Below are 24703 nucleotides of genomic sequence, written 5' to 3' on the forward strand. Positions count from 1 at the left end.
GTGAAGTTATGCTTTTTTTCCCCCCCTAAAACTGAAAATGTAAAATAAAGCATGCATTTTTCTTCTCAGATTTCTTATGGATGCTATAAGGAAGAAAAATACTGCTGGCACATTGCTTTGTCTTCACAAAATTATTGTTCCTTTCATGCCTCAAAGCATATTTACGTTTAAGAGTCAGGTTGTCCTGGCACCACATTTTTTTTTTTGCTGTTTTGACATTTTTAATAACTGCCTATAACTGCAGACATGGTATTGAGGCAGACTTTGTTGCTAGAGGTACATTTTTGTTGTGAGCCGAATAAAGAATCTTTTCTAATGCAAAACTGAGGCAAGCTCCAACTTTTTGAAGTAGCTCTTTAATTAATATTTACAATTTGCAGCAGTAATCCACTTTAGATTACCATTGACATCATAGTCACAATTAGTTATAGAGGACTTTAGAAATATAATTTGCAATTATAATTTTTTAATTTTTTTTTTTTAAAGTATACTGTATGCAGAGTTAGAATTCCAATCATTTCCAGAGGCTTTCACAACTGCTTTCACTCGGTACACCCCGCAAATTTCTTCCACATGACAATTTTTATTCTGAATGCTAACTATGAAAATCATTCACATTTAAAAATTAGAGTGACTGAAAACTTGTCTGGGTTGTAGATGCCAGGTATATTTAGTGTTTCTGCTACATCATACGGACAAGATAACGTAATGCTTTGCCTGTCTGTCACTTAAATATAACTACAGATGTTCCAATGACGTTCTGGTACTTGCAGTGAGAAAAATACTGTGGTGTAACAATGAAAAATCTGCTAAATTATATTAAACCAGAATATGTAGAAAGAATAATTACAATGCTTATGCATCCTTTTATCTACATACATTCAAAGTTTTCATAAACTTTTTTGTTTGTTTTGTTCTGGTTTTTACATTATCTGCCAGGAATCCTTTACAAAGGAAATGGGGAAAATCAATTTATCTCTCAGCAACCCCCAGTCGTTAGTAGCATTATGGGCAATGGAAGACGACGCAGCATCTCCTGTCCGAGCTGTAATGGTCAAGCTGATGGTAATAAATTGCTGGCTCCAGTTGCCTTAGCTTGTGGGATAGATGGCAGCCTTTACGTGGGGGACTTCAACTACGTTCGGCGGATATTCCCATCAGGAAACGTAACGAGCGTTCTGGAGCTAAGGTATGAGGAGGTTCTCAGGTTTTGTAAGCTCTGAGTGACTGCTGTAAACGAAAGTACAGGGGGAGAAACCAAAACATTTTTAAAAGTGTTTACAGCTAGTGTGGAAAAATGTTACCCAGCTACAATATCTTAACTGCTCATCTAAACTGTGAGAATTTCATCTACCCAAAAGAATTGTTTTGTGGATTTTAAGAGTTAACTTACGTAGTTGACACGAGTGGACAAAAGGCCATCATTCACCACCTCACTAATGACAGATGTAAATGTTGCCTTTTTTTTCATCTCTTAACATCCTTCCTGAATGTTTTTTCTAATAATGTTTTTCTGTTCTTTTTCACTTGCTCCCACCAAGAAATAAAGATTTTAGACATAGGTAAGCATTCCTTAAAGAAGATTTATATTTTTCTAACTGTTCTTTTATCCTTTTTTAACAAATGAATGCTTATAATGGAGAACTCATTTCTGAGCTGTATTACTAGAAAAGAGGAGTATTTTTCAAAAATAATGAGTTCATATGTTCTAGTTATGTCAGCTGTCAGGCTGTGTCGTCCTTTCGGATACGAGTTCCTCTTTTCTCATCACTCTCTGTCCAGCTTCTCAGTCAGGCTTCTTTTTATGTTTGTGTATGCACTCCTATGCTGTTCCCTCATCTCTGCTCACTCCTGTTTCTTGCTGGAAGCACTTCTGCTGATTCTGTCAAAATGCACTCATTAATCAGATACCCCAATTATGATGACAATGGCATATAAGTAATAAAATTATAGAAGTATCAAGTGAGTTTATTTCATTAGCCTTGTGATGTTTAGTCTTCTCGTGATTGCCTTTAACAGATTTGTTTCTTTAAAGGCGAACTTTTCTAAACAGTGCAAGTTGAAATTTTCCCATAATAACACACCTTCCAGGAGTTCAGATTTTAAAGTACAGCAAGAATCGTAAGACTGGTCATAAAAATAATAGTCATCAGAAGGATTGTAGTACAACATTTGTCCTTCCTGGCATTGCTACAATAGTGGCAAGAACAGAGAAGGTGGTGGATGCTTAGATTTTCTTTGTCACAACAGCCAGTGCTGATGAAACAAGAGTTATGCTAAAACCTTGCTGGATGCATGAAAACCTGTGAGACACTGTGGTGGGACTGCTAAGTATAGGGCTTAGCAGCCCCACTTGTCCCTTCCTCTCCTTGTTAGCTGGCAATAGTTTTCCTTCCTTGTTTTCAATCCCAGACAGTCATATCTCAATTCTGTTTATTTAATTCAATTTGGTTTGGAGAGACATCTTTGAGAGGAAGGGAGTTATGTTTAAAAACATACATTTCAAATGTGTTGGGCAACAAATTCCATGACTATTTGCACAGTCTAGCTGTTTTATTTTCCAGGTGTGACTCAGAGGCAGCCTCTTCTATTTGGTGGTTTTGAGTTTTCACTATTACATTTAATTCACATTTGTTCCACACCTTTTACGAGAATTAATAGCCCTTGTGGTATCACAAAGTTGTGATTGCAGCTGGATAAGACATTATCTTGGCAAATGTATGGAATACAGAATAATACTCAAAATGGAATCTGGAATACACAAACAGGTTGAAAGAATAGCTGTGTAATGAGGTTTGGTTTACTGTGATTTAGTAGTGATGCCTCCTTCTGCTGCCTGCAGAACTGTGGTGACAGGCTCAGCAGAGGTATTTCAGAAACTAGAGCCTGCACATAAGAAAAGATGGTGAGAGGGAGGACATTGAAGGTTTTCTCCTTTATTCATGCCTACACATGCAGATGCTCCAGGTAGCAAAATTGCAATCATACTGCACAAAGTAGTGTAAGAGCATTTTCCTGGGCCTATATATCAGCTGTGAAGAGGGGGTTCTTCCCGAGTCAGATGGAGGTGTAGAGGACAATGGAGAACTGTCTCTGCAAGAGCAGTCTTGGAGCCACCAGGCAGGAGGTGTGGAGCCCACTGTGCAGCCCAATACAATCTACGACAAATTTGAATTTTCTCTTCCATCATACAACGTTTTCCAGTGTCCACTCTTAGCCTTAGGGGGTTGCTGCTCATGGGGCTTCCTAAGCCAGCAGTGGCATCTTTATGTCTGTACTCTAAATTAGAGAGACAATGCAGATCAAATATATCTTCTCATGTACCAGTGACCTCTAACATTTTTTCAATCTCAAAGATGAACTGATGTCTTTATACACACTGCTGCCTGAGGGTGATTAATGCTGATAGGCATTTGTGGAAGAAGTAATTTTTAGAAGGACAGGGAGGTCATTTGGAGGCTGTGGCAGTATCCCAAGCCTGCAGAGAGCCAGAAAAAAAAAAGTTTAGCAAAACACAAAACCAGCTTTGTGAGTGCATGGTATAGAAGGCACAGAGTGAATGGGAGAGAGGGCATCTGAAGAAGGAAGAGTATTTTTGAAAAATTAGTACATGAAGAGTGATGCAAGTGATCTGACAGCTGAGGAGTTAGAAAGATCAGCATAGGTGAGATAAAAGCAGTGGGAAAGAGATGATTGCAGCACTGTATGTGTGTGCGCACTTTGAATTCAGAGCACTTACTGCTTGGTGCAGACGGAGCAAGTTATCTTGTAGCTGTCTTCACAGGAGCCCATGTTGGTGTGTAACTACATGTTTTGCAGAGCTACTGACAGCAATTAGGCAATACTGAATAAGTCAAGAAGTCACTGTCTGTGGTGTTTTTTTCTTTGCAATTGTTGTTGTTGGTAGAAGCATTCATAGAAGGTAGAAGCTTAATATCATTGCAAACTACAGTGAAATAGAACAAATTCCGTGTGGCCTTCTAGCTGCTGGCTGCTTACTCCGGTACTATTTAGATAATCACAGTATCACAGTATAACCAAGGCTGGAAGAGACCCCAAGGATCATCAAGTCCAACCTGTTCCAACAGACCTCACAACTAGACCATGGCACCAAGTGCCACGTCCAATCTCCCCTTGAACACCTCCAGGGACGGCGACTCCACCACCTCCCTGGGCAGCCCATTCCAATGACGAATGACTCGCTCAGTGAAGAACTTCCTCCTCACCTCGAGTCTAAACCTCCCCTGGCACAGCTTGAGACTGTGTCCCCTTGTTCTGGTGCTGGTTGCCTGGGAGAAGAGACCAACCCCCTCCTGTCTACACCCACCTTTCAGGTAGTTATAGAGGGTAATGAGGTCACCTCTGATCCTTCTCTTCTCCAGGCTAAACAATCCCAGCTCCCTCAGCCTCTCCTCATAGGGCTTGTGCTCAAGGCCTCTCACCAGCCTTGTTGCCCTTCTCTGGACACGTTCAAGTGACTCGATGTCCTTCTTAAACTCAGGGGCCCAGAACTGGACACAGTACTCAAGGTGTGGCCTAACCAATGCAGAGTAGAGGGGCACAATGACCTCCCTGCTCCTGCTGGCCACACTATTCCTAATACAGGCCAGGATGCCATTGGCCCTCTTGGCCACCTGGGCACACTGCTGGCTCATGTTTAGGTGGGTGTCAATCAGCACCCCCAGGTCCCTCTCTGTTTGACAGCTCTCCAGCCACTCTGACCCCAGCCTGTAGCTCTGCATGGGGTTGCCGTGGCCAAAGTGCAGCACCCGGCACTTGGACTTATTAAATGCCATCCCATTGGACTCTGCCCATCTGCAGATATTTTGCATTTGATATCTGCATAGTATACATGGGTGTTTTCTGGCTAGAAAACAAACGTGGTTTTCCCTGGATAGTTATTCACTTCTTGAAAACTCCCTTGCTCCTGTGAATTTTTTTTCTGTCAGCTAAAGCTGCTTCAACTTGCACATCTCATATTTAGCAATATGTTTACATTTGAAGTGTCTGCAAAGTTTCATAAAGACCAAAGTTATAATGTAAATTGATATGATTTAATTTGCAATCTATAGAGGTATAAATAATTTATACACTACAAATTGATCATATTAGATTATGTCTGCGTAAGTTAAGGTTTCAGTCTAGAGAAGAGAAGAGTCAGGGGTGGGGCGGGTGTTGGTGCTTATAGCTGCCTGATGATACCTGAAGTGATCCTACGGGAAGGCTGGAGAGGAACTTTTCACAAGGGTATCCAGCAATAGGACAAGAGGGAATGGTTTGAAGCTGAGGGAAAAGTACATTTGGACTGGATCTTAGGAAGAAGTTCTTTAGTGTGAGGATGGTGAGACTCTAGAATAAGCTGCCCAGGGAGGTTGTGGATGCCTCTGCCACAGTGGTATTCAAGGCCAGGTTAGATGAGGCTTTGAGCAGCCAAGTCCATTTGAGAGGTGTCCTTGCACATGGTGGGCAGGCTGGAGTAGATGATCTCTGAGGTCCCTTCCATCCTAAGCCATTCTATGAAAAATAGCTTTCATCTGTTCAGCACATTGGCAATAATAGATTTCTAACAGGCAGAAATTTAAAGTAAGCCTATATTTGATTATTTTCAAACATGATGTGCAACACTCAGCTCTATAGCAGAGCTTTTCAAGATGTGCTAGTAAACATGTATTCAATCTCATTAGTCTGCTTCACTTGGTTTCTTCATTCTTAAACAAAATGTTAAAAGTCTAAAAGCCAAAGAAAATCCTATTTGTGCAACACACACTTTTTCTGTGGCTTTGTAATTGGATAGATATAAAAATCTGTCCTTGCTAAAAGACATAATTTGTTCACAACTTGTTCCTGTTTGGTCTCCTCTTGCTTCTTCCAAGTGGCAGTGTATAAAAATGTGTTGCATTAGCACAGTTGTGTATTTACAAAACGTGAAGTGTAGCAATGAAGTGTAGCATTTTGCGAACAGATGTTTGGCTATCACCAAGACTGGGAGATCTGTTTAAGCAGCACTTCTGCAAACATCAGAAGTGGGACTGACTGTTCTGACACTTTGCTTCAATCCATTAGGAGAGCATCTGAAATTACCTCCTGTATTTACATGACCTTATTTCAGCTCTTTGTGCAGTAAATTAGGTCAGGAATTCCAGCTGCAGTGGGTTAAATTTCTACATCATAATATATCAAACCAAAAGGTACTCTCTAGGGCTGTTTTTTCACCAGCAGGGGAGAAAAGACAGTAATTCTCAATTATGTGGCACCAGTGGAGAGGCAAAATGCACGTTTCTGGGAAAGTGGTTAGCAACATGTATTTTCACTGTAAAAAAAAAAACTGTGTTGGCATAGTTAGCAGGTTTGTGCCAATGTGTACAGTTATTTGAAATATGACTCTGAGCTAAGAAGAACAGAAAAGCTCTACTCGGTGCTCTGGTGGAAAAGATGTTATTTCCTGATGTGTTAAATCATGCATGTCACATCTTTGAAAGCAAATTAAACAAACACTTATGAAGAATGTCTTATCTCTTGCCTGTGAACTAATAATACAAGCTCTGCCTTATCTGTTTATGAATTATATAATCCGTGTGTTCCAGCAGCCTGGTACAAATTGTAATAGAATGGTTAGGATGATACCAGCAACAAAGTAAGCAACATTTGGAACTGGATCAAGATTCCCAGAAAGCCTGGGAGATTTTAGACTCCAGTATTGTAATCTGGCTTATTACAGAGACAGGCGCTGTCTCCAATTACAGAGCATGGAAAAGGCCTGGACAAAATAGATCTTCTGTTCCAAAAGAACGAGCAGTCTAGATTGGACTGCTTGTGACACAGGCAAGACATGTGAACCAAAAAAGGTTTGGGGACCATGGCTTGTGCTACCTATGCCTACAGTATCACTGTTAGTTTTAACTGTTTATGAATTACTGCACACTGCTTATGAACTAAAGCCTTGTTGATGAAGCGTTAGGTAAAATTAATTACAGTGTATGCAATGTGCAATTCCCTTTTACAGCAACAACCCAGCTCACAGATACTACCTCGCAACTGACCCCGTGACAGGAGATTTGTATGTTTCCGACACAAACACTCGCAGGATTTATCGGCCCAAATCACTCACAGGTGCGAAAGACCTGACCAAAAACGCTGAGGTAATAGGAGGAACGGGGGAACAGTGCCTACCATTTGATGAAGCAAGGTGTGGTGACGGAGGCAAGGCAGTGGAAGCAACTCTCATGAGCCCCAAAGGTAAAAAGAGTCATCCCTCCATAACTTTCAAAATAATACTAAAGGTTAATGCTGGGGGCATGATCATGTTTAATTATTGAACCCAGTAGTTGACTCAAAAACTTGATCTTGATTAATATTTTTCCAACTGGAAGGACCATTGAGGAGGAAAGCTACAAAGTCCCCAAGCTGATGTGGTTTTGTTTTTTAAGGAAATGCTTGCTTTGCATGGTTACTGAGCATCTTTAAATGCTCATTTACGTTATACGTTTGGCAGGCAGCGGTAAAGAGCTAAAATCACTCTTGCTTTTGATCCCACTTACCCCATGGTTCAGGTAAACTTAAAAGCTAGGCCCTTCTCAACACACAAGAGAAAATGAACAACTGCAATCACCAGTAGCAGATTTCATTCTGAATATTCTTTTATTATGCCAAATATGTTTCTAAGCTGTCTTACCACCTACTGCCTGAGACTGTATTTTCTGCTAGATACATACCACTTAATGCCCTTAGTAATGGATAAATATTCACTGCTAGTAGAAAAATCTAACTTCTGTTCTCTTCATTAAAGGAATAGCAATTGACAAGAATGGGTTAATCTACTTTGTTGATGGGACCATGATCAGAAAAGTGGATCAGAATGGAATAATATCCACTTTGCTTGGCTCCAATGACCTGACTTCAGCACGACCTCTAACCTGTGATACCAGCATGCACATCAGCCAGGTATTTTTCAGCTGCTACCAATCTGGAAAGCTGAGCTGGGGCTAGAAATGCAAATGCAGTTTTCTTGCCCCTTAAAACAAAAATAGGTGGAGTGTATAATGGATATTTGAGAGAATTTGGGAAGAACAAAACCTGTTCCAAGGGTATGAATCTCAATGTATTTTCTTAGCTATAAACACTGCTGTATTCATTTTTCCTGCCCATAAAGTTCATTTCCATTTAGAACAGAAAAACTATCAGCAGGAAACATTGTCTGGTAGTAAATACTGGGACAAGAGCAGACCTGTTAGAACTATCTTGGCTTGTTGATGTTTTCTGAATCACTAACATCCTGAGCTACTGGAGTGAGTGAGAGGGTAGATATAAAAAAACCTTCTTTTTCTGTTTGTCTCAAGAAGTTTGTGTAGGTAAGAGGGAACACCACAAGTGGTAGGTTTAACAATGCCATATGCTACGGTGTTTCCTAATCCGGGAGGCATTTAGCTACTGTTGCTATTACATGAATAACAGATACAGACTGTCCTTGAAGTATGTATATGGGTCTCTATTTTTATTGATGTATTGGTGGTACACAAAAGTGTATTATTTTTTTGAGGAGAAATTCAACCTGCACTGTAGTTCCAGTGGAACTGGCTTTTTTTCCATAAAATAGATACATAGAATACATAGAATAAACCAGGTTGGAAGAGACCTTCAAGATCATTGCGTCCAACCCATCAACCAATCCAACACCACCTAAACAACTAACCCATGGCACCATACCTGAACATATTGTTCCCCTTGCCTCCCTGAAATGCTTTAGTTTGCTGCATGTATTTTCATACACATCCTTTTGTGTAATTGCTTGCAGCAGACAAAAAATATCCTTACAGCAGTGCCTAACACCAAAGCTTAATGAATGAATTTACTCTGCCCCGGTTACCTGTTTAACGAAACACTCCTCTTTGTCCAGGTTCGTCTGGAATGGCCTACAGATTTGGCAATCAACCCAATGGATAATTCCATTTATGTCTTGGATAACAACGTCGTTCTGCAGATCGCTGAGAACCGTCAAGTTCGCATCGCTGCGGGGAGGCCGATGCACTGCCAGGTTCCCGGCGTGGAGTACACGGTGGGGAAGCACGCTGTGCAGACCACGCTGGAGTCAGCCACTGCCATCGCTGTGTCCTACAGCGGGGTGCTCTACATTACAGAAACGGATGAAAAAAAGATTAATAGGATAAGACAGGTCACAACTGATGGAGAGATCTCATTAGTTGCTGGAATACCCTCAGAGTGTGATTGCAAAAATGACGTCAACTGTGACTGTTACCAAAATGGAGATGGCTATGCTAAAGATGCCAAACTTAATGCCCCTTCCTCCCTAGCTGTGTCTCCGGACGGCACCCTGTATATTGCTGACCTGGGAAACATCAGGATACGAGCTGTATCAAAGAACAGACCCTTACTGAATTCCATGAACTTTTATGAAATTGCTTCTCCAACTGACCAAGAGCTTTATATCTTTGATATCAATGGTACTCACCAGTACACTTTGAGTTTAGTCACCGGAGACTATCTGTACAATTTTAGCTACAGTAACGATAATGATATTACCGCAGTAACAGATAGCAATGGGAATACTCTTCGTATCAGACGGGATCCCAACCGGATGCCAGTAAGAGTGGTCTCTCCTGATAACCAAGTCATCTGGTTGACGATAGGCACTAATGGATGTTTGAAAAGCATGACTGCACAAGGGCAAGAGCTTGTCTTACTTACCTACCATGGCAACAGTGGACTTCTGGCAACTAAAAGTGATGAGACTGGATGGACCACTTTTTTTGAGTAAGTACAGAAAATTAGCTGCTCTGTAGTTTTATTCAATGGAATGAAGCTGGAGGTGGGGAGATTCAGGCTGGACGTGAGGAGGAAGTTCTTCACCATGAGAGTGGTGAAGCCCTGGAATGGGTTGTCCAGGGAGGTGGTTGGGGCGCCGTCCCTGGAGGTGTTTAAGACCAGGCTGAAGGAGACTCTGGCCAGCCTGATCTAGTGTGGAGTGTCCCTGCCCATGGCAGGGGGGTTGGAACTAGATGATCCTTGTGGTCCCTTCCAACCCTGACTGCTACTATGATACTACTATGAAATTACACAGTACCATCTGAAATATTGCTGGAGACTGATAAAGTAACTGCAGAGGTGACCCTTGATAACAAAAAACACAGGATATTTTTTTCCATATTGCCTTCCTCTGTCTAACTTCTAAACAGTGGGACTGAATAATTTCATATTCATCATTTTGAATTTCAGATTTATATGTTGAAACAAGAGTGAGACAACATTTCACTCTTGTCAAGAAAGCTGTAGCTCAGACAACCACGATTTTGTAGATCTGCATTGAAACCAAGGTTTTCTTCCCATTTGCTCATTAGATTGACATTGTTCTGCAGCAAATACTGACAGGAAATTTGTCTTCACTGCTCAATATTTTTTCCCTGTCTTTTTCTAAGTATTTTACCCCCCAAAAAACCCCAAAAGCTGTTGGCTTGGTTTTTTCTATTAGAAATGGTTGTGTTTCACTGAGTGGCAAATACACAGGAAGGATCTCCTGGATGCCACTGCCCCGCAGGCTTCCACAAAGGTGGTCCCAGGCAGAAGAAGCTGAGAAAAGAAATGTGGGCTGTCGGGGGGAAATGTCATTCCTGTAGGAATAAACTGAAAACCCAGAGACCACCAGCAACATGCGGCGTAGAGGTGCAGGCACAGCTGTGAGAGGTATTAGTGAAACAGTAGGTCTTGTAATTTTCCCAGGCTCAGAAAAAAATCTTTTCAGTGAATTGCTTTGCCCTATGTTACGCTCATTAAGCCATCAATGCCGGTTCATAACAGCCAGATTAGCAAAACGTTTTACAGAATCCTCAATTATATTGACTAAGGAAGGTCATGACAATTCATGGCTACACTAGTACATCCTGAGAGACCACGTGCAAGTTTTATAGGCAACTTCATCCCCAAAGGAGCTGAACTATAAACTGGTATGCCAAAGAAAACGGAAGGGGGGAAAAAAATGCAGCTTAAGCCATTTATTTCAAAAAAGATCGATGTAGAATTAACACAGATTTCCCCCCCCCAGTAATCTCTGTCAACTGGAAAAATATGTGTATTTTTAAATCACATGACAGACATGCTACGGTTGGGTTAAAAAATGTATTTCTGAAGGAGAAGAAGACATAGGGATAGTACAAGTAGAAGTGTTAGAGGGCCTTCAGTTGAAGTATTTATTCAGGTTTACAAAGGGCATCATGAAAATCCAGTAAGTCCCTCTTTTCTTTTTTCTCTTCTTTTCTCCTATCTTTATGATGAAATGCAGTAACAACTGCTGCCAAGGTCAGGGCCTAAAAAAATGCTTTCAATTCAACACACATGATAAAGAAAATAAAGTGCCGGTGTCAGGCAGTGGCAGCAAAGCCAAACATCTGTGTTCTGAGATAACTTCACATTTCTGTCAGCATACATTTGGCTGAGGCAGTGCGTAGGAGGACTCTAAGCACCTGTATCTGCTCTTCAGCCTTTACATATACCCGTCAGAGACACGAGAGCAGCAGGTGCTGCTTCAGTGCGTATCGTGTCCTGAAGCGGAGACAGGGCGAGAAATGCCAATGCCTAACAAAGACAGCAGGTGGAATGGCACTGCTGCCAGGTTTAAGGTATTCTTACAATAATCTGTAAATTGGCAGGGCTTTGGGAACGGGCACATTCCCAAAGCATTAGCGCACATCTGTAATATTTAATTGTGCATTGGTGCATCCACTGTGTATCTTTTTAGTTTCTGCCAAGAGGACACAGAAGCACAGCAAGGATACACAGAGGCATGCGAAACTGTTCGGCTGGGAAGGGAGGTGTTCTCCTTCTGAGTGAGCCCTGTCCTTTATGCTGAGAGACCAAAGCACAGGTTTGCATGGTCTGGGAATAGTCATCCATTTCCAGAGAGAGTGGAGCCATTGTTTAAATGTGACACACACAACCACTTGGGCAAGGTAGTTGATTTAGGTCATAGTGAAGTCCCTTACTGAAATCGAGGCATCTGCTGGGTACAGCAGGCACTTCAAATCCTGCTGGCATTCATACTGGCTAATTGAGGACCTAGAGTTTTAATCAGGGCAGTAATTTCTCACTACGTTGCCTGTAGTTTTTGTGTAGTCCACTGGTGGGCTGCAGAAGCGGCTGATGGCTCCTGAATGTGTGTTAATGGTGTCTGCGTGATCGCAAAGACGTGGATATTATATTCACTATTAAGTGGTTGATAGGACTGTGTTTTTCATCATAGGGAGACTTTAGAGTACTGTGTGTCATGAAGTACGTAGTTATTTACTGAGTCTGTAAATAGCCAGCTCTCACACCTGATCTTCTTTCATGCAGGCTTTCTGGTCTGAGTTAAGTCATGTCCAGCTGGCTTTTAGAGAACCCAAAGGGCAGGCTATTCCCCTCAGTAAGTATTAGTATTCTTTCCAAGCTGCTCTTTATGCACTTCCTGAAAATTAGCTCCAACCAATGTCTCATTATAATGCCCGAGCTGAAATAATTACAGAGAAGGCTAAGCAATTTTGCCAACTCCAAATCTGCGAGTGCACAAGGCTTTTGCAGAAGCAGCTAATCTCCCCATCGCCATGGTGAAGCAGTAATCTGTTCAATTGCAACAAGGAAGATTCAGATTAGGCATTTGGAAAAACTTCACAGTGAAGGTTTTGGAGCCCTGGAGCAGACAGACAACAATAGTGACCCCTTGGCCTTCACTGTCTTTAAAAACAGATTAGAAATCTTTCAGGACTAACACAGGAAGAACAGATCCTGCCTTGGGGTAGGGGTTGGACCACATGTCCTCTCAAGGCCCCTAAAAGTCATGTTTTCTGTGATGCTCTGTACAAGTAAATACCAAAAATAAAAATTTTTGCACTGCTTATGCAAAGCTCCAGGGAATAAGTGGAAAAAAGGCAGCGTGTTATTTTCCTTGCCAAAACAGCACTCTTAAAAACATCCATCGGGCATCGCAGCTGCTTGCTTCTTTTTAACAGAAAATCCCCATGCACCACATTGTGTATTTCCCTCTTGCAGAAAAAGCAGCTATAACGCAGATAGAAATACAACTTTTTGGCCATTTTTTTTTTTAATCAGCAAACATTTTTGTGATTTTTGCTTTTCAGTGCTGATGATTTGTAACATCAAATCTGACTGCACTGGGTTTCCAGAGGCTTCTGCTACTGTTGTGAAAGCAGATGGAAAACATAAGTATCGTGTGAGGCACTGTGTAGGGGCGTGACACGGTACACATGTGTACCTCTACCATATTCACATTTGAAAGTGTGTGGGCTAAGAAATTTCAGCTGAGGAGTTTTGTGTTGAAAAAAACTATCATGTTAAAAAGGGAAGGCTTCCCTCACATGTCAGGAGAGGAATAAGAAACTAGGAGAAAAATCATTCTGACTTTCTTGTTCTATTTTAGTAATACTAAAATACTTCAGTTTTATCGATGGATGCATTTTTGTTAAAGCTTAATTGTGTATTTTATTTATTCTGTTTCATTATTCAGATTCTATAAATATTTTGGGAAAGGGATAGAATTTATATTTCATTATAAATTTAGACTCCAAGTTAAAACTTTTCAACTGTTAGAATATGCAGTGGAGTAGAAAAGTCATTTTACAACTAGCTCTGACTGTGGCTGGGTTGTTTGACCCTTTGGTTGTCATAGAAGTTACTACTGGAGTTAAGATACTGTGGGTTTAGTAGTAAAATATCAACCTTTGGAGAAAATTCAGTAATAGCTTTGTTAACTGTTCCCTAGTGCAAGTGTATTTGTATAACCAGAGCATGGATCCAAAGAACTGCAATCATTTCAGTTGAGTTCCCAGTGATTTGAAAGCAGATCTATAAAAATTATTTAATCTTTTCTATTTTTTCCCTCCTTTTTTAGAACAACTTTTCAGTGGAGGAAGGAAATCTTTGAAAAAAACACTGCCTCCCAAAAATTGGCAGTCACTGCTCTGGCATGTATTAAAGCATTTGGATTTATTTCTTTTCATGGCTTTTTTTCCACAGTCTAAATCACACAAATACCAGATCCAAAAGAAGGTTAATTTTTCATTTCTTTGAATCTGGATGCTAATTAAACTAGAGTTTATGTAGTCTCCATGTTGCCTGAAGAATGATCCTTGTGGTCCTTTCCAACCCTGACTGATACTGTGATATTATTAGTGATAGGACTAGGGGGAATGGAATGAAGCTGGAGGTGGGGAGATTCAGGCTGGACGTGAGGAGGAAGTTCTTCACCATGAGAGTGGTGAAGCCCTGGAATGGGTTGTGCAGGGAGGTGGTTGGGTCGCCGTCCCTAGAGGTGTTTAAGACCAGGCTGGATGAGGCTCTGGCCAGCCTGGTCTAGTGTGGGGTGTCCCTGCCCATGGCAGGGGGGTTGGAACTAGATGATCCTTGTGGCCCTTTCCAACCCTGACTGATACTATGAAATCTTTCTTTTATAGTCTTTGTGGTTTTTAGAGTGCAAATTTTAAGTACTAACTCAATGATAGAATCTCTTTTCTGTATTTGTGTACAGACTCTGACTTTTTAATGCCTTTATGGCAAAATGGATTTCTAAATTCCTGTTTTGATAAGGGTCATAGTTTGCTGATCAAAACTGACACTATGTTTCAAAAATGGGTATTTTCATTTTATAAAGGACTCTTACTAAAATCAGTAGTAATTCTTACCTGTTTCAAGGATCTAAAACCTTGCTGAATGAACAAGATATTAACAGAGCATTCAAAAAAGGATTGAGAATACATGCTCACTGAAAAACCAATGGAGCTATATGAAGCTGAAATTGCTCCAGATTAGATTTCATAATGAAATTAAGTTTGAAGCAAGGTATAAGAATAATCAGCCTAATCAAATTCTGTTGTTGGAATATTCTGAAATACCTGAGCTGGAAATTAGTAACTGCAGAAATCTTAAAAGTTGAACTAATTATATGTATATCAGCATTTTGCAACTGATACATCCTAGCTAGCCTATATGACATTATTTTTGTGTAGTAGTTCCCATTCAGCTTTCGCATACAGAGAGCTAAACCAGGGGCACAGAGGGAGCATTTTCTCTGGACCTAGGCTGAAGTGAACTCCTAAGACACTTTGTGCCCCTCTGCAATCAATCAGTCATGTAGGAAGTCAGACTTACCCCCAGCCTCCAGGTCTCTGTCAAATCCCTGGCATAACAACAGTTCCCAGTCAGGCTTAAAGTTAATCTGAAAATAGGTTAAAAGCTCACTATTAATCGAAAGTTTGACAATGCTCAAGTGGGCACATTAGGCCAGAAAACAAGCTGCTGCTATTCATCGTACTTTATCTGCCCAGGAGTGTAAGACAATGCTCTGAAAAGGTCCCAAGCATCTTGTTGAGCCCCACTTCTTCTAACTCATCTCACTATCCCAAGTCACTCCCTGGGAGCCACTGGAAGCTGAACATGCACTTGAGGGGCTGTCATAAGCTCCCTGCTTGCATTCAGCTTGCTCCATGACTTCTTTGTATAACTTCAGTGGGATGTTACAGGGAAGTCCTTTGGTTGAATTGTTGGCATGCTGCCCTGCCAGCCTTTTACTGCTTTGTGATCCTCAGGTTGCAAGAGAGGATTCCTCTAGAGCAAGAAGACAGCCTTAGTTGTCTGTGAGGCACCTGCTGAGACTGGGCTGCTTTGCTAAGGTTGCCCTCTATCTTCTCAGTGGTGTGCTTGGCACTCATGATCGGTGACAGCTGCATAGTTCTTAGAAGCCTTTTGGGAAAAACTGTGGTCAGCCCAGCGTCAGGCAGCTGGGATCCATCCTTCTGTGGTCCCAGCCCAGGTGCTTCTGCAGGCTCCTCTGCAAAGAGGTTCCTCCATCTCACAGCATCCCTGGAAGGTGCAAGCAAAACATGCTCTCCTTCGGCCTCCTCTAATCCATTTGGTTAAAATCAGATAACATTCCTCACTTAGCCATGAATTAATTCAAATAGCCACTGCTGCTTACTTCTTTCTTGCCTTCTGTCTTCTTACCTCCCTCTCCTTTTAGGAGCAATAGATCTGATCTAGACTAAGATGCTTCCTCCTTCCTGAAAATGCACTGCCTTTCTTCCATGTCTGGTTTTTGTTGTCCAGACTTTGTCCTCCCACTATGTCTCCTTACTTTCTTACCTTATACCTTCTTCCTTCCTGTATCTCCCATCATTTCTGTAAGCTTCCATGCCTTTTCCAGCAGTGTATTTCTTCTCACTCTTCTCTTGTAGGTCTTAACAGTCCATCCAATGTTTCCACAGGCACTTCATGGCCTGGACTCATTTGTCTTCTTCCCCTCATCCCCCTCCCATTCAATTCTCTCAAAGGGAATGGAACAGAAATCAAAGTGTGTGACATTAAAGATGCCTTACAAGAGCCCTTACTTTGCCCTTACTTTGCTCCCGCAGTTAAACTCTCAAACTTTCCAGCCATTCTGGAAATGTGGTGAAATCAGGAAGAATGTGAAATCCCTACAATAATTTATAGATTATAGGGAATCCCAGGTAAAAATCTATTTTCACTATATGCTACAGAGTGTCACCCTTTACACAGTACACTTTTATTAACAATGCACTCACTCCCTCTTGATTCAGCTTAGTGCATTGCTTGTGGAGTATGACTTGGAAATATTGAGATTTGGGCTGAGAAAAGCCTGTGGAAATTCTGCTGAAAGATTTTGTTTAGATGAAAGCAAATATTTAATTTTGATCAGATAAAAATGACACACACACACCCCCCACCCCCAGTAGCAGCATCAATTCACTTGAGTTCTGCTGTAAATTAAGAGGTTCACAACTCAGTTTTCAGAATTAATATTTCTGTACCATTTGTGGGGGTTTATTTTCCTATAACATATTTCTATTTATGTTCACTTTTCTAGCACATTTATGGTTTAGCAATAGGAATACTTCAAATATATGGTAAACTGGTTATTTTTATCACCTCTAAACAGCATTCTCCAAATGTCCTTGGGATCATAGTGCTCTGTAGATATTCTCATTCTTTTATCATCAACAACCTTCTGCTTTTACTGTTGCTGCTTCTTCCTTCATCAGTGTAAAATATAGTGTCTATAAAGTAATTAACCATATTCATTAAAACAGTTCTGTTCAGATGATTATCACATTCTTGCATTTACTTTCATGGCATCACATGAGCACTTGATTGCAAACCATTACTTACAAGTGCAATATCTTTAATCTTCCTGTATTATATTTACTCAAGCAACAACAACCCACAACATATTCTCTTCATTCTTAACCATCTCTGATCTGTCTTTTGGGGAGTACTTTTGAGGTATCTCGTCCTTGCATAAATGCTTCTTTATCCACATTGCCTGTCTCAATGCAGCACAAAATACATGTATTTCTCTCTTAAAGCACATTTCATGGACTAGCTCGTTCTCAGTCCAAATTTGGTGCTTCTCCCCTCAACACGGCACAAACTGAAACTCTGATAGACACAACCCTCTCTGACCATTTCATGTAGACCCATGGAGGCAAGGCTGACCAAAAGGTGATGCAAAAACTTCCCTCTATTCAAACAAGGTAAGTATTCCCCTTACCCATAGAGAACTTTTAGGGTGAAAAACCAAGCTGTTTTGTTCAATTTGTGCAGGGCCACAAGGTGAAGAATGATGTGCTTTTATTTAAAGCTTCCCATAGATACGTGAATACAGCCTCAATATGGGACTACACCTCAATGCAACACGCCATTTCTGAAGGGAGTGTAGTAGCAGTTGTGCTTGCTGACCATACTTACTATGTTTCTTCATCAGATAAATCAGTAAATACATTTTTTAATGTTTCAACATCAGCTTCCTTTTACTAACAATAGAGACTAAGCTCTCACAGTTTCTAAATGGAAACTGTACGAAGTCTTTACAGTAAATGTCATAATTACAATACAATATGCTCTTACATAGTTTAGTCTTGTAGGCCTTGTGCTGACAGTGGAGCACATAAATTTGCTGTTTCAGCCTCATCTTGCTTAATAACAAAGCAGCAATGTTAAAAATAATCCGTTAATAGTCACTGTAAGATAGCAGTGTGAAGTTTTTAGAGGACTGTAATGTATGCTCTAATTGCCCTGATAGCAGTAGTACATCTACTCTAATAGATATTTACCCATTTTTTCATTCTTTAATGTGTACTGTTCCTTGTCCTTAGAACTAGGCTAAGTAATAAAAGCAGAACTAAGAAACCATGGAATAGGTAATAATATCAAAATAGCAATGCTGAAGACACATAACAACGTTATTACATCTTGCATGGTTGAGAAAGGAGGCAGTGCTTTGGTTTGTATCAAGAACATAATTTTTGAAAGCGCTTTTAAATAAGGATAGTTAGCCAAAAAATAGTATTGGTCCCATTAATGACATTGATGTTCTGCATTGTCAATCCAGTCAGTTCTGCTCAGGCTCCTGAAAGTATCCTTTCTAATTCTGACTAATTCTAATTCTAATTCAGGAACTGACTAATACCATTTGTTCAGTTATTGACACATGAATATTCTTGTGCTATGTCAGGTTTTGTTAAACAGAAGTCAGGGGAGCTATAGCTAAGCTAGCTCACTCTCCTTTACACACACTTCATGGGGGACCTGGTGCAGTGAGGGTGGAAGGGCAGCTCTAAGTGCACATGAAAAGGCCACTCTTTAGTTACGCTGTATTTGAACACACAGTCCTCATTTTCAAGCCTCATCAAGAGATTTGATGTCCCCAGCAAGGCTAGACTGATCAGCTCTCTCCAGAACTTAGAAGTCCTACCTAATTCCTTCAAACAGGAGATTTTCTGTCACTTCTGAGGCTTGGGCTGGTTGGGTATGACTCATGATTCAAAGGGGTAAGAATGTTACTCTACGTTAACCATGAAATCTGAATCTAGCAATATTTGTTTAATATCTTGTTATTCCACTGTCCTTAAAGGGGGGAGGAAAATACATACACACACACACACATCTCTCCTTTTGCTAAACAGAGGTTTCAAACACAGTGCAGTTTCGTAATTCCATTATGTACACTTTTTGTGACCATGTATAAATACATTCATAGAGTTTTTACCTTTCAAACTGGAACAAAGAAAAGAAGACTTAATGGCTAAAAAGCAACATTACAGCTAATTGTGTGAACAAAATGTCTGGTCAAACAGAGCAATTGTACATCCTTTTTTTGCCAAAGACCTATGCACTCTGCTATTGATAGTGTAAGCAGACCTTACAGCAAGGGACAGTCTCTCATACCAAGTGTATACATACACCAGCCCTTCTACTCGAAAGGCCATACTCTGGTGTTTATATAGGCACACAGTTTGTTTGTACAGTAATAGATGAGCTGAGGGTGGTGGGAGCAGGGGCAGGAAGTAACAAGCCAGCAGCCTCAGGGAGCCCTGACATTAAAAACACCATGTGGGTAGCTGGTGCAGGGCACACACCAGCAAAAAACTAGAGTCCAGACCCTGCAGGGCTTGGGGACAGTGAACTCCCATTAGAGGGAACTTGAAAAGGAGGAGATGAGCGTTGAGGTCTTGTGGATAGAAGCCTGGCTACTATAATTCTATAATTGAGTCTCATCCTCAGAAGGACAGGCCCCCTTCAATCGCTACTGAATTGGCTGCACTAAGTTCAAAAGGGTACACGCAGCTGAGGAGCACACCCAGCCCTGGGTAACTGCTCCACCCCCAGAAAATGTCTCTTACTTAAGCCACTGCCCTCCCATCCCCCAGCTCCCAGTGCACCCCTTGCACATTCTGTGTACACTGGAGCTGTTCTTCCTACTCTTCAGAAAGCAGCATCAGTTCATTTGTGCAGGTTCTTGTACGCGTAGAGCGTGTGTCAGAAATGTGAGTCATGAAAGAATTCTTGGGTTTGTGAGTCCTTAGGAGAATGTACATGGCGGGTGCTTACTGCAGCAAACAGCACAGTGGGGGAAGATCACAAGGCCACAAAGTGAAAAGTTTGGCAGTCTTCTGGCAAAAAGTAAAACAGCAGCCTTGGCATGATGAATTCATGTATTGCTGCTTTGACTGCAAAGCACCACTCTCCTGAAATACCTGTCTCTGCAAGTACTTTTGGATTAGGCTGTGAAGGTGGTCAATTTCACTGCAGCACAAGCACTGAACTCAGGCTTGTTTGCCTGGTTGTGCGATGAGGTGGAAAATGAGCATCAAAAGCTTCTCCATTCGGCAGTGAGCAAGCTGTCCTGAGGAAAAGTGTTGATTCATTTCTTTGAGCTCCCTTTCCAACAGACACATTTCCTGCAGTGATTTTCGTTTGGAGTGTGCCTGTTGTTTTGCAGATGAGTTATGGCTGTCAAGAATGGCCTATTTAGGTGAATTGTTCACGTCTGGTGTGCTGAATGCCAGTTTACAAAAAAAGACCAAAAACTTGTTTTCATATTATGACAAAATAGACACAGGAAAAAAGGCTCAAACGCTGCAGCTGTAACAGGAGAAGGTGAAAAGAGAAATTGTCAATCACTTTCTAGCCGAGGAAGTCTCTTCATTAAGCCTAGGTTGGAAAACGCATCCTGACCATGTTGCGAAGATAAAAGACCATTACCTGAATTATTTAACCAGCTGTGCAAACAGTTGCATAAGATTTTCCCAGACAAAAATGGAATAAAAACCCTTTCCCCATGCAAGGCAGCCATCAGATAAAGGAACAGGGAAAGCAGACCAGGTGCTCGAATTTAATCCTGTTGTCTGACACTTGGCTGAACAGAACAGAGAAATTTAGCTGACACTAATACTTTCAGTGCCCTTCCAGCCTCTGTGGATTTGAGAGTTTTCAATTTCTGCCCAAATTCCATTTAAAAAAACCCAAGTAGGTAGGTAAATTCCTGTTCAGAATTGGACTAGGTGATTATAGAATCATAGAATGGTCTGGTTTGGAAGGGATCTCCAAAGGTCATCTAGTCCAACCCCCTCTGCAGCAAGCAGAGGTATCCTCAACTAGATCAGGTTGCCCAGAGCCCAGTCGAGCCTCACCTTGAGTATCTCCAGGGATGGGGCATCAACTAACTCCCTTGTCTTCCCGTTCCAGTATTCCACTACTTTCATGGTAAAGAACTTGTTCCTAATGTCCAGTATAAATCTACTCATCTCTAGTTTGAAACCATCGCCCCTCACCATCCTATCACTGCAGGCCTTTGTAAACAGTCTCTCCATCCTTCTTGCAGGCCTCCTTCAGGTACTGGAAGGCTGCTATTAGGTCTCCACAGAGCCTTCTCTTCTCCAGGCTGAACACCTCCAGCTCCCTCAGCATGTCTTAGAATAGGTGTTCCAACACCCTGATCATTTTCATGGCCCTCTGGACTTGGTCCACCAGGTCCATGTCCTTCCTGTATTGAGGGCTCCAGATCTGGACACAGTACTCCAGGTGAGATCTCACCAGAGCAAAGTGGCAGAATCACCTCTCTCAGTCTGCTGGCCACACTTACTTTGATGCAGCCCAGGATGCAACTGGCTTTCTGGGCTGCAAGCACACACTGTCTGCTCACGTCCAGATCTTTTGAGGTCCTTTCCAGTCCCTAACCATCTGATTCTGTGCAGCTTGTGTTGGCTTCTTCCTCGAATCACTCCTGGACCTATTTTCTCCAATTCCTACTCATCCACTATTTTCTCTGAGCTAAGCAAAACAGAGAGGAAAAAGAGTAGAGCAGAAGGAAAGGGAAAAGAAGGGAAGGAAGCTGTTTTTTCCAGATAAATTTAAACCTTTTAAGATGTCAGATGCACTGTAGAAATAAAGGAATGCATGCATACAGTATTCCAATTAATATTATCTATTAAAAGGCAGGTTGTAAATGAGTAGTAACAGATCCATTTTAGTGCGTATTTCAAGGAAACTAAAGAAGAAATGCCAAAAAAAGATAAATTCTTTGTATATCCATGCATCTGCAGATTATTTTCCCTCTTCTTAATTCTTAGCAGTCCCATTCAGCCACTCTTCAGACAAATAAAAGGCAAAAATGTATACAAAAATGAGGAAAACAACTGAGAAGTAGTGGGGGAGGAGGGTGGGGGGGGAGGAGGGCGGGGGGGGGGGGAGAAGTTGAGAGTCTTGTTATGTCTGCAACCCACATAATGGTCACAGATGGTCAGTACTAGAGCTCCCTGTATGAGCTGTTGTGCAGTGTGGAACAGGAGAGCTCCATATAGGTGACAAAATTCTAACACAAGTGATGGTATATAAACTATGGGTTTGTTTCCTTTTAATAAGCAAGATAACTGTTTTGCTTCTGGTTTAGCAATGCAGCAGCTTCTCTGCTGTAGTTTTCCATCTGTGAATTCACTATTTGGGAGGGACTAAACTTGCAGTATGCTATGGGAGGCTGAATACAAGTGAAGGAAAGTACTTGTATACCGACACTCTTTAATGTTAAATTACACATTAAATTTACACACTCCTCTGTGTTAATGTGAAGTTATTGGCCTCAGCAAGCTGAAGGAGATATTTCATTGCCAGGATAGGACAGATTTTGCAGCATGTGTCAGCAAAGTGAGCACACACCTGAAACAACAGCATGTTGTATTTCTGTAAGTCAGCTTTAAACCTTCTCACCTGCCAAAGAGCAGCACCTTTGTATACAAGGCTTCCAACTAATAGTTAGAAAGAAGCAAGCAGAGTAGTGTTCCTTTTTTTTTTTTTTAGCTGATCTTGATAATTAGAGATGCATGGAGGAAATGCCTGATGTGTGTTGAGTGAGAATGCAACAGTGCTTTTTGTTTTACTGTCAAAATTGTGCATGTCTATATTATGAAGCGCATTCATGCCTCATTTCTCTAGTACAGTAACCCAGCTAATAGTATAACCTGTAACCAGTCTTTAAAGAAATACATAATACACATTTTCACTGTGCAAATGACTTGTTACCTGAAATGTGCAGGAACCAGCATGCATGCCTTGCTCTTCAACCTGACATGTTTCAAAGAGGAGGGGGAGGAATTTGTTTTGTTAAGAATGTGCTGCAGTGGTCTGTTGAAAAACAGTCATGACTTAGTAATTGGCTTTAGCAGCAACCTTTACTATACACTTAATTTCTATGCCTCCCTATTTTATGTTGAAGTAACTTCTGATATAGGACTTTAATAATACCCTGCAAGCTGGGACTGAACTAAATGTACCCCAAACTAAGACACAACGCACATGAGAAACAAGTCAGAAATAAAGTAGGGCGTTTCCATCTGTGACAAGGCTTACCAGGAAGCTATCACTGCAAAGTGAAGTGTCCTACATAGACTAAAACAGAAAATGGTCTGGGAAGGAATGTAATTAAAACTAAAGGAGATGAACAATGGAAGGAAGGCTTCCAGCAGGTGAAGAGTGAAAGGTCAAGAATCTGGGAAGCTGATAATCATTATCTCTGAGAAATTCTCACTGCAGAAGGGGAAAGCTATCTGGTAGTGGCAGATCATCTTAAAGAAGAAAAATAATTTGATCCGAGGGGAGCCTCAGCTAGTGGTGGCGGCAGCTGCCCTTGCTGATGTCTTCTGTAGGTATTGACCAAATATGAAGATCATTATGTGAAGGTGAATGGAAATGAGTTGATGAGATTAATGCATGTCAGGTCACACCCAGTGAGCAAGTCTGCAATTTAGACTCTTGAAAAGTTTCTGTGTCACTTGGTCTTGAGGAACTGAAGATGTTGATTGAATGGATTCTCTGTGGAGTATGGCCTAGGAGAAAGATCAGAGGGCTCTGTGGTAACGTGTGTGCCTGAGCTTGTGAATGGATGAAAAGATCAAAGAGGCTGTGAAATGCCAAATGTAGGCACTTGCCCTCTAGACTGCACATCATTCATTTTAGGGCAATTTCACTTTTAGGGCAATATCAGCCTAGAACAGTAGGCTGATAAAAGAAATCTCTCAGTCTAAGACTGACAATCTTGGATGAATAAATTCACCTTGGCAGCAGAATGCAAGGGTATTTGGATGTAATAGGAAAAATGGCAGAGGAGTGCCCAAAGCTATGAGTGATGTTGCTATGCTAAGCATTGATAAGGCTTTCATTGTGGGCAAAAAGATATCAGGTGTAGAGTAAGTTGAGCATTCAGTGTGCTGTGAACAAAATGAAGGACACACACTACAATCCATCATAAAATGGAATATGTAGTAAATTGTAGAAAGACCTATTTCCCATTCTTTCTTTTTGTTTCTGGCTATAAAAGTAGAAGGAAGCCTATTCTTACCTTTCACATCTCAGTTACATTTCCTTCCTGCACTAGGACATCTGAACCAAGCAATCATAGCTTTTAAAGGTTCTTTCAGCTTCGGAGTCATGTTTTTAAGAACATCAATGCGTACCATGATTTTTTGCTGATATTTGAACTCTCCCCCACTGTAATAACATGAACTGCTTATCTCAGGCTCATGAGTTGCTTTCATGTGTTTGTGAAAGAGGAGACAGGTTCAGGAACTATACAGGCATGAAGTCCAAGAAAAATAATGTGGAAGCAAGAATGCCTAAAAAAGGAATAGTGATGTTCAGTGCTGCGTACCGCAGCAAAACCACCCACTGTACTAATACTACTGATGTGCAGCATTTCCCAACTCACCTGGTACACTCAGAAATAGGGTAATTACTTTCTCACAAATATCATGATTCAAAAGGTTTCTTACAGGGAAACCTTGCCTTCTGCAGCTTTTGTAAGCATTATGTGAAATAAAGACAGAACTTGGCTACTGGAATTAAATGACGCAAGTAGTTC

At 41.1% G+C, this 24703-nt stretch overlaps 1 protein-coding gene across 1 annotated transcript in view; it reads left to right on the plus strand.

The window, feature by feature from the left end:
- TENM3 (teneurin transmembrane protein 3) overlaps positions 1 to 24703 on the plus strand; it is a 481887-nt gene that overhangs the window by 436196 nt on the left and 20988 nt on the right. Inside the window, exons 22-26 of the mRNA XM_054166328.1 lie at positions 940 to 1189; positions 1542 to 1562; positions 7004 to 7236; positions 7787 to 7941; positions 8894 to 9768. Of these exons, the coding sequence (XP_054022303.1) occupies positions 940 to 1189; positions 1542 to 1562; positions 7004 to 7236; positions 7787 to 7941; positions 8894 to 9768 (1534 nt within the window). The remainder of the gene's footprint in view (positions 1 to 939; positions 1190 to 1541; positions 1563 to 7003; positions 7237 to 7786; positions 7942 to 8893; positions 9769 to 24703) is intronic.

Source organism: Dryobates pubescens, chromosome 1 (genome assembly GCF_014839835.1).
Source record: "Dryobates pubescens isolate bDryPub1 chromosome 1, bDryPub1.pri, whole genome shotgun sequence".
Taxonomy (NCBI): domain Eukaryota; kingdom Metazoa; phylum Chordata; class Aves; order Piciformes; family Picidae; genus Dryobates; species Dryobates pubescens.